The sequence below is a fragment of the Rattus norvegicus genome, chromosome 17 (assembly GCF_036323735.1).
Source record: "Rattus norvegicus strain BN/NHsdMcwi chromosome 17, GRCr8, whole genome shotgun sequence".
Taxonomy (NCBI): Eukaryota; Metazoa; Chordata; class Mammalia; order Rodentia; family Muridae; genus Rattus; species Rattus norvegicus.
In genome coordinates, this window is record NC_086035.1 from 83,653 (window position 1) to 96,524 (window position 12,872).

Sequence of the window (12,872 nt, forward strand, 5' to 3'; positions counted from 1 at the left end):
GCTACTTGAGACCGGTGGGCGTTCTCGGCGGGAGCTCCCTTTGCTTAGTTCTCTGGGCGGGACGCAGTCTCCCGACTGTTCCGGCGCCACCGGTAACTACTCACTGCCGGTGTCGGGGTCCTGCGTTCACGACAACCATCGTATAGTTGAGGGCCCTGTTCACTTCCTGCACGGATTCAGCCTCGGCGTCCTCTCGGCAGCCGGTGTCGCCACTGGCGCCGCCGCCGGAGCGGCGGGCCGCTGCGGACCGCGGAGCCCATGAAGGCTCGGGCCCCGCCGCCGCAATTGCGGCGTCGCCGGTGTCTTGGAGCGATCCGAATCTGCCCTGGCGGGACGGCATGAGCACGGACGGGGAGTCGCCGGAGGAGCCGGGGTGGAAGGCGGTGGCCTCACCCAAGGCGTCAGCCATGCCTGAGAAGCGCGGGAGCGCTCAGGCCGCGAGCAGCAGCTGGGTAAGTTTTGACTGGGTTCGGACAGGGACTCTGGAATTTGGCTTTTCTAGGAGAGCCAGGTTCATTGAGAAGCTAGCATTCCTAGCAACTCCTCCCTAGACAAACCTCTGGGAGCTTCTTATTGACTCAAAAGCCAACGGACACGGGCCGGTAAATATAATTTGGATAGCGCAAGAGTTCTCCATTCTGTGTCAATTGACAAAATCTTCTGGACACCGAGTTTGTCCAAAGCAATTTAGACAGTGGATTGGGGGGCAGTGGGCAAGGTGTCTTAAAACAATTGTTTTGCCTTGAATAGCCTACAGGGATGCTGGAGGTCAAAGTGGGAGACGCCTTTCTGATACTTCCTCCTCCTCTGGGTTTCCAGAAGAGACTGGTGTACTAAGAGGAAGCTGAAGATCTCTGTAACCGGAGGTGAAAGTTCAGCCTGATCTCCTCTAGTGACACATAAAGTTGAGATGACTTTGACAGCTAAGGAAAGCTTATTTTCCTTGACCTGGATTCACACTACAGGCCTTATCACTGCCACTTTTTCTTTTTCTTTTTTTAATGGTGGGAAACTAAGCACAGGGAATGTCATTTCTTTAGTCATAAGTATAAAAAGGATTTTTGGGGGAAGGATCTACTTAGGACCTAAAACTTAAGAAAGTTTTGCAGTGAGTTGAGTACAAACTCATAACTATGGGAAAGTTTGTCCAATGAGAACTAGGAATTTAAATAAAGATATGTGTAGTCAGGTGTTTTTCCAGTTTTTAAGCTTGCATATTTAATTTCTGTTAAAGAATACTAAGTGGTTACAAGTGCATATTTGACTGTGAATTCACCTTTGGAACAAATGAGAGGGTAGAGAATAAGTAGTAGTATGCAGAATGGAATCTTAAGTCAAAATTCAAACATGCAAAAATATTGAGGTAAAACAGAACCACATAGTATTTTAGGAAGCACTTACTAGCTACAAAATTGCTGCCACCCTTAAAAGTCTGCAAAGTACAGACCTTAAGGTTTTGTTCTGTCTGTATCCCTGTGGTTCATCTCCTTGGTGTTTTAGACCTAGACTAGAGCTAGCTTCTAGTCCTGATTCCACCAGAGTTTTCTCTCTGGAATTCCACTCGGTGTCTGATCTGAAAAAATGGTCTCATATTGAAGCATGGGGGATAATTTTTCTTTCCAAAGGTAAAAAGGTTTTTCTAATGTAGAAAGTGTACCTTGCGGTATAGGTTCTGTAAAACTGGTTTTTCTCATTAAATAGGTTGCACTTCTTCCTACTCTTTAAATGAAACTAAATCACCAGTTCTCCCTCTTGGCTTCCACTAGTGGATGGACAGTACTAATTAGTGAACAGGCCAGTAGCCTAAGGAGTGTCTTCCTTTATCTCTTCCCATCCTTACAACATTGCATCTGTGTGGACAGATTTTAGCTTCTTGTTCTCTCTTTTGTATCCCTAGGGTACAGGTCCTCAGCTTTTTTGCCCCTGTCTTCTTGAGATCCTGTTACCACCAGTCTGCCCCCCTCCACATTGTTGGTTAGTGAGAATGAACATGTTAATATTATTGGTAGTACCATTTCCCCAGACTTTCCCCCAGCTGACTCCCTTTGGCATACATAATAAGTAAACTGTCAAGACTTAACATCTTAGCATTGTAATTAGGTAACTATACTTGGAATTCCAGTTTCGATTTTTATTACTATGTTACTTTAGAGGAGTTATATAACTTCTCCAAATAGTAGTATGTACCTCATAAGTAGTGAGGGTTGCTGTAATCTGAACCTGCTAAATCCTAAATAAATATTTGGGGATATGCTTTGTGTTTTTTGCATGTTAAGATTATAGTATATTTGTATATATATGTTCATACACTTCTTCCTACCCTTTAAATGAAACTAAATCACCACTTCCCCTTCTTGGCTTCCACTAGTGGATGGACAGTACTAATTAGTGGACAAGCCAATAGCCTAAGGAGTGTGCAAGCCAATGTATGTATGTGGGTTCAGGAGCACATATGTTTTGAAACCTTATGTTTTTAAAACAAAAGCTCTCTCAACTTGGAGCTCACAGCTTTTCTAGGCTGGCTGGTTAGTGAGTCTCAAGGATCCTCCTATCTCTACTTTGTGGCCTCATCCCATCCCTTCCTCCTCTTCCTGGTACTCCGGTTACCAGCACATCCACCTTGCCCAGGTTTATATATATGTTAGATATGAACTCAGATCCTGTTACTTGTATGTCAGGTATTTACAGAATGATCTATTTCCTCAGCTCATGTATGAATTCTGAATGGTCATATTATACATGTGAACCTTTACTGTGATAAAAATATTCAGTTCTCTCCCGTTTTCTAATTTAGAAAGGAGCCAGACCCCAGTCTAGAAACAATGTGCTTAAAGCAGAAACTTTTGTGGGTGTATTTATTCAAAGAAACCCAGACTTGTTTATTCCCTTACTTTTCTTTGGATCCTGACGCTTATCTAATTTTGGGCAAAGGTAAATTTCTCACATTCTTTTCTCAACTTTAGGAATAGTTGGTACAGTAGTAAAATTTGATTGTGAGAATACTGTTTTTTTTTTTTTTCTTTTTTCCGTATAGTTAATGGGATGACTAGCATGTGCAGGCCTAATAGAGGGTGTTTATGGCATATGCCAATACTTCTAAATTATAAATTTTTTATTTCATAGTTTTTTCCAGAATTATTTTCAAATACTGTAACATCCATGGTTTGATTTTATTCTAATGAGTTATTTTCTTTTTTCTTTGTTCCTGGTAATACTTTTATACTTTTAGATTCTATTACTACTAGTCACTGCCTAGACACAGGACTCTTATTCAACCAACAATTTTTTTCTACCCCATTAGTAAAAAGATATATGAAGTTGAAAAACATTGTCAAAAAGATATCATCTGAAAAATAGAAGGGACCTAAGCCTTCAAGGAATCAGGCATTTCTTCCGTGAGATCCTTTGTCTATGAGAGGGGAGTCTGTCAATTAAGCTCACATTTTATTCTTTCTGTTCTTCCTTGCTATGAATTAATATACAATTTCAGGTGTTTTATCCAAACTTTTAATTATTGAATATATGCTGTTATATATATTTTTTATACCCAAGTAAAGTAAGTTGGTTTACAGTGATAATTTTTTGATTATTTTATTTTATACATAAGTGTTTTGCTTGCATATATGTATGTAGGCTTCATATGTGCTTGGTGTCTGCAGAGGTAGAGGAAAGCATTGGGTACCCCGGAACTAGAGGGATGAATGGTTGTGCACCATCATGTGGGTACTGGAACCAGATCAGGATCTTCTGAAAGAGTAGTAAGTGCTCTTAACAGCTTGAACCATCTCTCCAGTCCTGTTTTGTAGCCATTTATACCTGGGCGTCTGGTTAATGATTTATTGCAAAGAAAATAGACTGTTCAGTGTAATATTCCAAGGTTTGTTCATGGAATAGACTCCAAGAAGCCAATATTTGGATTTCAGTAAAGAGCACTGATGAAAAGATTCATAAATCAGTACTATTCTAGTGACATTTGATGTCTCTTGAGATGACTCAGTAGGAAAAAGTTCTTGTAGCCCTATCATGCAGACCTGAGTTCATGTTCTTAGCACTCAGGTAAAGAGTTTATCAGTCTCAGCTTTGAGAATTATAAAGTCTAAATATAAACCAACTCTGCATGATGGAGTATCAGATATTTAGACAATATTTAATTCTTTAAGTAAATATAAAGCATATTCATGTTTTAGTATTCTTTCATCTTTAATAGTGATATATGTCAAAGAATTATTTTGAAATAAATTTATTTACGACATATTGTCAATAATTGTTTGATTTTACACCTCCCTTTTGGTGGTACAATTGTTTAACAATTGATTGAGCCAAGAAATGTCTATACACCATCTCTGAATAACTTATAATACGCAATACAATATAAAGGCTATATAAATCATTGCTGTTACTTTATTACTTAGGGGATAATGATGAGAAAAATTTCTGAATTTCTAGTTATCTTTGAATATTTTCAATGTATGGTGAGTTGAGTCTGTTGAATGGATGTGGAAGTTACAAATTATGGAAGATTGGCTATATAATGTGATATTAGCTATAGGCAACTGGCTTACAACAGATTTATAGAACTTTATTTTCCATAGCTAACTTTTTATTTTACATTATAAAACTGGCAGTCAAATTAAATTTAGAGTTCTGAGGATAGTCTTTTCTTCTTTTTTCTTTTCATAAATAATTAATATGTCTTCCTTCAAGGGTCTGAAACATTATATCTGGTACAAGTAACACATTTGTACCCTCTCTACCCCCTTAAAAAGTAATAACCTTTTATCTTATAAAATGCATTTATTAAAGTGGCCATGCCATCTGTTCTTTAGTGCTGACCATCCTGTAAAGAAAGAAAGTGGGCTGAGACATGGAGGACAAATAGCTAGTGACTGCATGTTAGATCAAGATCAAGACAAGATGACAGCATCTCTAGTGACTTCCATGCTGGTAGGAATTGGTATTTACTGTGTACTTTGATCAGGGGATCACGTTTGGAACAACAGTCTTTTTCTGACAGACAGATCAGATTGAGAAAAGTCAATGCCCTAGTTCATCTGAACTTTTCAGGTTATGTAGACTAAATGATTTATTAAAATTTTGTATATATTAAATAATGCTGGAAATTAATATGGCAGCAATTATTTCTTAATCAGTATTTTCCCAAATCACTTCACAGAGACCTTTTAATATTTCAAAGTCTTGGGCCTTAGCTAGGCAGATTCTCAGCCAGCTCATCTAAGTTAACCTGACCACCTGGCCCGCCAGCCTCATGGCTTGTTGTCCCTTCCAGCCTGGTGAAAGGCTTTCCTTCTCTTCTCAGAGCTCCTTTCTCCCTCCTAGAAAATCCCACCTTCCACTTCCTGCCCAGCTAATTGGCCGTCAGACATTTCTTAAAGCCAACCAGAGAATGCCTTAGGTAGGTGAGGAGGGACAGAGACACAGCATACCCCAAAGGGTAAAAGCACCGTTGGGAACTACACAGTAGCCAAGCCAAACTTTTTAGTGTAGGAAACAAGGGTGGATGCTAAGTGAAGATCTGAATTTTGCTTTACTTGAGAAGCTGGCTAATGTTGATTCCTGTTAGTCCTTAGATTTCTGGGGTGCAGGCTGCCTGCCACTTGTATATGTTGATTCTCTTTGTATAACGATACCAGCATATTATAACTGATAGGAATACACACTGGAGATGTGTGACCTTTTTGATTGAATGCCAGCTCATTTATTGTTTATATCTGAGTTTTCTCATCTGTAAAATGTAGATAATTGCTTCTAATCCTGAGTACTATTTTTTTGTTAGAATTTAATGTTGGAAGCACAGTATCAGTACTCTACTTCAGTTCTGGAATTTTTCTGACCTCCAAAATGTTGTTTCTTTTTAATTGGAAACCTGAAGTTCAATATTTTGATGACTTTGCCAACATAATGTTACAATTTGGGACAAAGCCAAGGAATGTCAGCAGTCTTCCAAAACTAATCCTCTGTATATGGTATTGCAGAGACCATATACATTAGTTGAATTGTTAAACATAAAATAAATAAATAGGTCCTTAGGAGCCCAATTAAAGATAGGAGTATTAATGCAGAACAGAGAAAGGAGATTCACTGTGGCTGGGTTGGTGTGCTGTGGATGTTACTCCATTTATAGAGTGCTAGCCTAGTATACCAGAGGATCTAGGCTCAGTCCTAAAATAGGATGACAGAAACACTCGGGTCCAGAGGAACAGGATTTTAAATTCATATTTGGCCAGCTTGAGACCTACCAGTACTCATGTGAAGCCTTGTTTCAGAACAACAAAAGAAAACTTAGCACATTGTGGCTACATTGGGAAGATAAGCCAGTAAAGAGGTGACATGACATTTAACAAAATTCACTAAATTTTCTTTGAAGTTGTTTGCACTACAACTTGCCTGTGCTTCCCAGTTCTGCTGAGAACTCTTACACACTCAGTAACATTCCTCTTTGTTCTACATTTTTTATGTATATAGAATAGTTATATTTGGAGAACCCTGAACTGGCTAATTCTCTCACACATTAATAGTGTTTGGCGAATATTTCCCTAAAAATGGGATGACCCTACCACCCAAGGAAATCCCTGTCCTATATCACCAGAATCAGGAGGGAATACCAGTACCACTTAATTTATAAAGGGAAGACTATGGATACCCAAAGCCCCCAGTTTTCTCACTCTCCCCCCTTTCTTTTTTCTTGGAAATGTAGCAGTGGATTTCTTGCAAAGGAAATGAAATACCTCTAGGATTTTAGAATTCCCATTTGCCAACAGTAACAACCCACGAGCTTGCCTCTGTCATCATCTACATTATGTAGATTCCCTCTGCCAGAAATCTGCTTTTCTTCTCTGAAGTCCATAGGCCAGAGACTTTTTAATTTCCCCAACTGAATTAACTGGTAATCTTACATTTTGCAGATGAGGAGTTCAAAAACTTAGTTTTTTCCCAGATTGCTGTTTAGTTTTACTTCTTATCAGAACTCAAATCTATATTAACTGACATGCCACAGGCTGATGCGTGAACCTGTGGAGCTCTTTCCAGTAAAGCTCAGTGTCCTGCAGTAGGTACTCCTCCATAGTGGGCCCAGTGACATAGGGTTCATACTCACTGTACTGGTCATGGAAGCACTCATTTTTACTATCCATTGTGACCTCATCCAAGCTGCACGTGTTCCTCTAACTCCCTCCCGCCCCCACCTCTTAACCTTTATACCCACTACAGCTCTCATACCTGAGAATAAGGCAGTTAGGAGCCACTGAGACTTGCATTTTAAATAAAATGAGTTCCAAAGTTCTGTTGGTTTGAAAAAAATGATTTGCTGCCTAAAAACAAACAAGCAAAAGCCCTTATGGTTCACCCATCCCACTGATGTTCTCGGTTCTTTTTATGGGTGGTTATGTTCTGAAGCAATGGGATCAAACAAACGCTTTGTTATATTTTTTAAATCATAGAGACTTCCTTTCCTTTAACCTCAATTGCTTTTGAAGATGAGTAGCTTTAGCAATCTCTCTCTCTCTCTCTCTCTCTCTCTCTCTCTCTCTCTCTCTCTCTCTGTGTGTGTGTGTGAGTGTGTGTGCTTGTGGTAAAATATATATAACAAGATTTACTTTTATACCTTTTAAAATAGCATTGCATATTTTCATATTGTGCAATGAATCTCAAGAACTTTTTACATCTGAAAAAAACAGAAACTCTGTCCTTTAAACAACTCTTTATTTCTTAGCATATGGCAGCAAACTTTTCTTCCTTTGAGAATGAAGTGTTCTTCCCCATCTCTTTTGATAAGTTTTGGCTGAAAGTCTATTTTATTGGATATTAGAATGGCTATTCCAGCTTGTTTCTTGGGCCCATTGGCTTGGAAAATTTTTTTCCAGGCTTTTAGTCTGAGGTAGTGTCTGTCTTTGTCACTGATGTATATTTTCTGTATTCAACAAAATGCTGGGCCCTGTTTAAGTATCCAGTCTGTTAGCCTATTTTTTTTTTTTTTTTGTGGGGGGTGGGGGATTGAGTACTTGTGTTTCTACATTTTCTGGAAGTTGAATAAGAGTAAGCCATCTCAGATCATCATTTCTAAAGTGTGGCGGCTTTATGGTTGCTAATGTAAGCTCTAATGGAAAAAATCTTCTGTGTACTCACTTTCCTGTGGATACAAGACATTTTTCCACATGGGGACTCAAAATGTTTAAGTTCACAAGTGTGTGTTATTTCCTTTGGCTGTGTTGGTCAGAACAGGTTGCTGAGCAACAGAAAGCACAGGAAGTAGAGGTAACAAACTTCCACAATTTATTTTTCTGTTTTAAGTTGTGCTGGAGATTCAAGTAAAGGTCTCACTCCAGGCTAAACATTGGCTCTGCCACTGAGCCACATACATTTTCAGCCTTAGAATTCAGCCACAGTGTCATATTGTGAAAAGGTCCAAGGATGTCAGTAATTTATGTTTTTAAGCTCTTCAGTAGAGTATAGGGTAAGTGTAGAAAGATCAGTGAGTGGAAGGTTAAAAAAGATTTGAAGGCACAAGGAAAAGTAGTAAGAGAAGACAATTAAACCAGAGATATTGCCCCAGTTCGGGTTAATTGGTTTCAGGGGAAATGGAGAATCTATTTTCTTTTGAGTATGACATCTAGTAGGTTGACCACACTCCAGTGGTTGGCTCCATGCTTGCAATCATGTTTGCAGCACATTTTTTAAAAAAAGACTTACAAAAAAGAGAATATTGTTTCTGCACAGGGCCAGGCGAGGACCAGGGTCTGGCCCACATCATGAGCTGCTGTTGCTGCTGCAGTTCACTGCTCGCCCTGCGTGGGAGAGCACAGCTCCAGGTCCTAGTTCTGCCTGTTGCTTGCAAGCACAGAGTTGTGCCAAATGATTTGGGAACTCTGTGGGATCTTGCCCCAAGTTGCCCTGCCCAGCCACAAGGTAACCCTGACTCTGGGCAGCGTCAGAATATCCAAGAGGAGTGCTTCAGAAACCAGAAACTTTAAACGAGACCACTGACTCGTTGTAATAAGTATTTGCATGTAAAACTGTTTGGGCAAAAAACATATACTGTGTGACACAGCAGTTTGCAGTGCCACGTTGATAAAGTGCAGTGGAGAGGTGGGTAAGGTGGGATAGAGCAGTGGAAAGAGGTGGAGCAAGATATATGGCTAGGAGGCAACCGGTGTGTGGCCACACGTTGTTGCTGGGGAGTGTTCAGCAGTTTGGAGCTAGTGCAGGTTCTGTCCCTAACACACTGCCCAGTGTACAGTCGCCCTGGCTCTGAGCAACAGTAGGATATCTAAGATAGAGAATGGTTCACTTTTAGGGTTGGGGCTTCTTGGTGTTTATGGTCATTCTGGTGTCAGTGGTCTGGTAGTCCATGTTGCTGCTGGGGTTCATGTTGGTGTTTGTGATTCCTGTTGCTGAAGGAGGCATGTTGAAGTCTGTGGTTCATGATTCCGCACTGCTCTGTGTTGGTGTCTATGGTCCACTTCAGCCATGAGCTGTGTTGTTGTTTGTGGTCCATGCTGCTGCAGAAGGTCATGTTGAGGTCCAGGTCTGTGCTGCCTCCACAAACCATGTGGTATTTCATGATCTATGCTGCCATTGGCTGTTATGGCCAGGAAATCTTTTGCAGTAGTACGAATGACTGCAAACTCATAATTGAGAATAAGAAACAATGAAGGCTTCAATGACAAACTCACCCCTCCAGAACTCCCCCCACCAAACAGTCTAGACAGGAAGCCATTGAAGTGAGCCCTTAATAGTTGTGATAAAAATGATGAAATGTAGCTCTTCACAATCAGTGGCTTGTGGTGGTGGTGGTCTGTGTGGGATTCAGTTATCTTTTAAGTGGCAGGCCGCTAGGAGTTTGATCATGCTCCTGTGAGTATATAGGCAACGCAAATTGACTTGGTATTTTGTTTTTCTTTATCTTGGCCAAGGGCATAAGGGAGGAATGGGAAGCAAATGTGATCAGGGTATGTTCTATAAAATAGCCAAATAATCAATAAAAATATTGTTGGAAAAAAAGAGAGTAGCAGCTGGACTGTGGTGATATATGGTTGTAATTCCAGCACTCTAGAGGGAGAAGTAGGTGAATCCCTGTGAGTTTGAGGCCAGCCTGGTAAGGAAGAGGAGAAGGGAGAAGAGTGTTATTGATGTGAAATCTTCTGGGAAGTGTTTCCTGAGAATCACCACATAGACCTTTGCTCCAGATATTATAGAGCTTGTACCTTGTGCTGGTATGAAGTTGTCATGAAGAGCAGCTAAGTGTTGTCACTGTGCGGCAGGGCTGGAGTCCTTGAAGATAGCCTAGAAGAGACTGCTACTGAAGTGCAGTCCAGTTGCAGCAAGGGGCCCTTGCCTTACAGTTTTGGAGATGCCAGTACAGTGGGATGACCATTGAGAACAGCATCAGTAGTGGAGTGGAACCAGCCAGGGCCTAAAGGACAAACTGTGCTGCAGAGGGTACAGCTGGTGAAATGACACAAACCCCTTAGAGAAGCCCAGTGGATTGTGAGTGAATCCCAGATAATTGGACACATCAGATTTACATTGTTGGTTTTGCTTAATTCAGATTGTGACTGTGTCCTGATTCTTCTCTCTTTAAGAAAGTATTGTTTTTAATTTTTAAGTAATAATTACATCTCTGTTTCATAGAAGTGTAGGTTATTTACTTTTTTAAAAAAATTATTTAATCTGTTTTTACAATCCAGATTTTATCTCCCTCCTGGTCTGCTCTCTGACTGTTCCATATCTCATATCTCCTCTTCCTTCCAACCCCTATCTCTATGAGGATGCGCCCTCTATACCCCTCCCCCCAAGCCCCCCACTGTGACCCTCATCCCTGTGACTTCACAAGACCTACCCACTCCCTGGGGCCTCCAGTCTCTCTCTTTTCCCCCCATTGGATATTTTTTATTTACATTTCAAATGTTATTCCCTTTCCTGGTTTCCCATCCATAAGCCCCCCATCCCATTCCCCTCTCCTACTTCTATAAGGGTTTTCCCCCTCCCCAACCAACCCCCCACTACCCCTGACTTTCCCCTGCACTGGGCGGTCCAGCCTTAGCAGGACCTAGGGCTTCTCCTCCCATTGGTGCCCAACAAGGCCATTCTCTGCTACATATGCAGCTGGAGCCATGGATCTGTCCATGTGTAGTCTTTAGTTTGTCCATGGGTAGTGGCTTAGTCCCTGGGAACTCTGGTTGGTTGGTATTGTTGTTCTTATGGGGGTTGCAAATCCCAGTGCCCATGTGTTCTAGACTCTTCCCCACTTTTTCTTCAGTTAGTTTGAATGTATTTAGTTTTCTGTGGAGGTCCTTGATCCACTTGGACTTAAGCTTTGTACAAGGAAATAAGAATGATTCAATTTGCATTCTTCTACATGCTGACCTTCAGTTGAACCAGCACCATTTGTTGAAAATGCTATCTTTTTTCAACTGGATGGTTTTAACTCCTTTGTCAAAGATCAAGTGACCATAGGTGTGTGGGTTCATTTCTGGGTCTTCAGTTCTATTCCACTGATCTACCTGCTTGTCCCTGTACCAATATCATACAGTTTTTATCACTATTGCTCTGTAATACTGCTTGAGGTCAGGGATGGTGATTTCCCCAGAAGTTCTTTTATTGGGTCAGTTGTATTTGCTAGTTTATGTCAGCTTGACACAAACTAGAGTCATTAGAGAGGAGAGAACCTCAAATGAAAATACCTCCGTACGATCTATCTGTAGGAGAGCCTGTAGAGCATTCCTAGTTAGTGACTGATTGGTAGGGTTCAGTGCACTGTGGGTGAAGCCATCCCTGGGCATTATAGACTCTCTGCAACTATAAGCTAAAATAAACTTCTATAAATTCCTTTATGGTCATGGCTTTTACCACAGTGATGAAAAAATAACCAATACATAGCTGTATCCTAGTCCCCAGTGTGGTTTTATTTTAAGTGATAGAGGTGGTCCAAAGTTTATATATTTCTTCATACCATTGAAGATAATATATTATGCTTATTATTGTTTTTAACAGCGTTCTTTTCTTTTCAGCTACAAGGTTTTGGCCAGCCAAGTGTTTACCATGCCGCTTTTGTAATCTTCTTTGAATTCTTTGCGTGGGGCTTGTTAACAACTCCAATGTTGACTGTAAGTACTACTGAACCTTTAAACATGGTGTATATGAAATACAAGGCATTGTTGAAGTTGGTTTTTTTTTTAATTTGGATGTTATTGGTTTTTTATTTAAGCACCTAATGATGAATGTAAAATTAAACATATGCTTGGTTTTAATAACTTCTCTACACAGCCGTTTCTTTAAATCAAATATTGAATTTCTTTTTAAAAATTGTCTTTTAAAACATTATGTATATGACTCTTGTTTATATGTATATTTATGTACCTCTTGCCATGCCTACTTCTGGAGACATGCCTAGTGCGAGGCACACATCATCATATCCCCTGAAACTGGTATTACAGGTGGTTGTGAGTTACTACCATGTAGGTACTCAGAATTGAACCTGGGTTCTCTGGAAGTGCAGCAGTGCTCTTAACTGCTGAGCCATCTCTCTAGCAGCATATATATTTGCCAAGAAATAAGGTGTTTGATGTATGCATATGTCATCAAACAAGTACCAGAGAAGATGTGGGGATCAGGGGTGGAGTGTGGGGTGGTACAGATTTTAAGAATTACTTAACACTTATGGTAAGTTTTAAATGTCTTTGAAATTAAGTTTCAGTTGTCTTTAGTTAGTTTTAAAAATAACGAATAGGCCAGGTGTAGTGGTATATGCCACTGGGGAGGCAGAGACAGGTAGACTCCGTTTAAGGCTAGCCTGATCTACAGGAGTTCCAGGGCTGTACAAAAAATCTTATCTCTCAAAAAATAAAACAAACAAC

The 12,872-nt window shown here is 40.3% G+C and overlaps 1 protein-coding gene across 1 annotated transcript in view; it reads left to right on the forward strand.

The window, feature by feature from the left end:
• The first annotated feature begins 33 nt into the window (after positions 1–33).
• Mfsd14b (major facilitator superfamily domain containing 14B) overlaps positions 34–12,872 on the forward strand; it is a 52,938-nt gene continuing 40,099 nt past the window's right edge. Inside the window, exons 1-2 of the mRNA NM_001107334.2 lie at positions 34–452; positions 12,027–12,122. Coding sequence (NP_001100804.1) covers positions 339–452; positions 12,027–12,122 — 210 coding nt within the window. The 5' untranslated portion in view covers positions 34–338. The remainder of the gene's footprint in view (positions 453–12,026; positions 12,123–12,872) is intronic.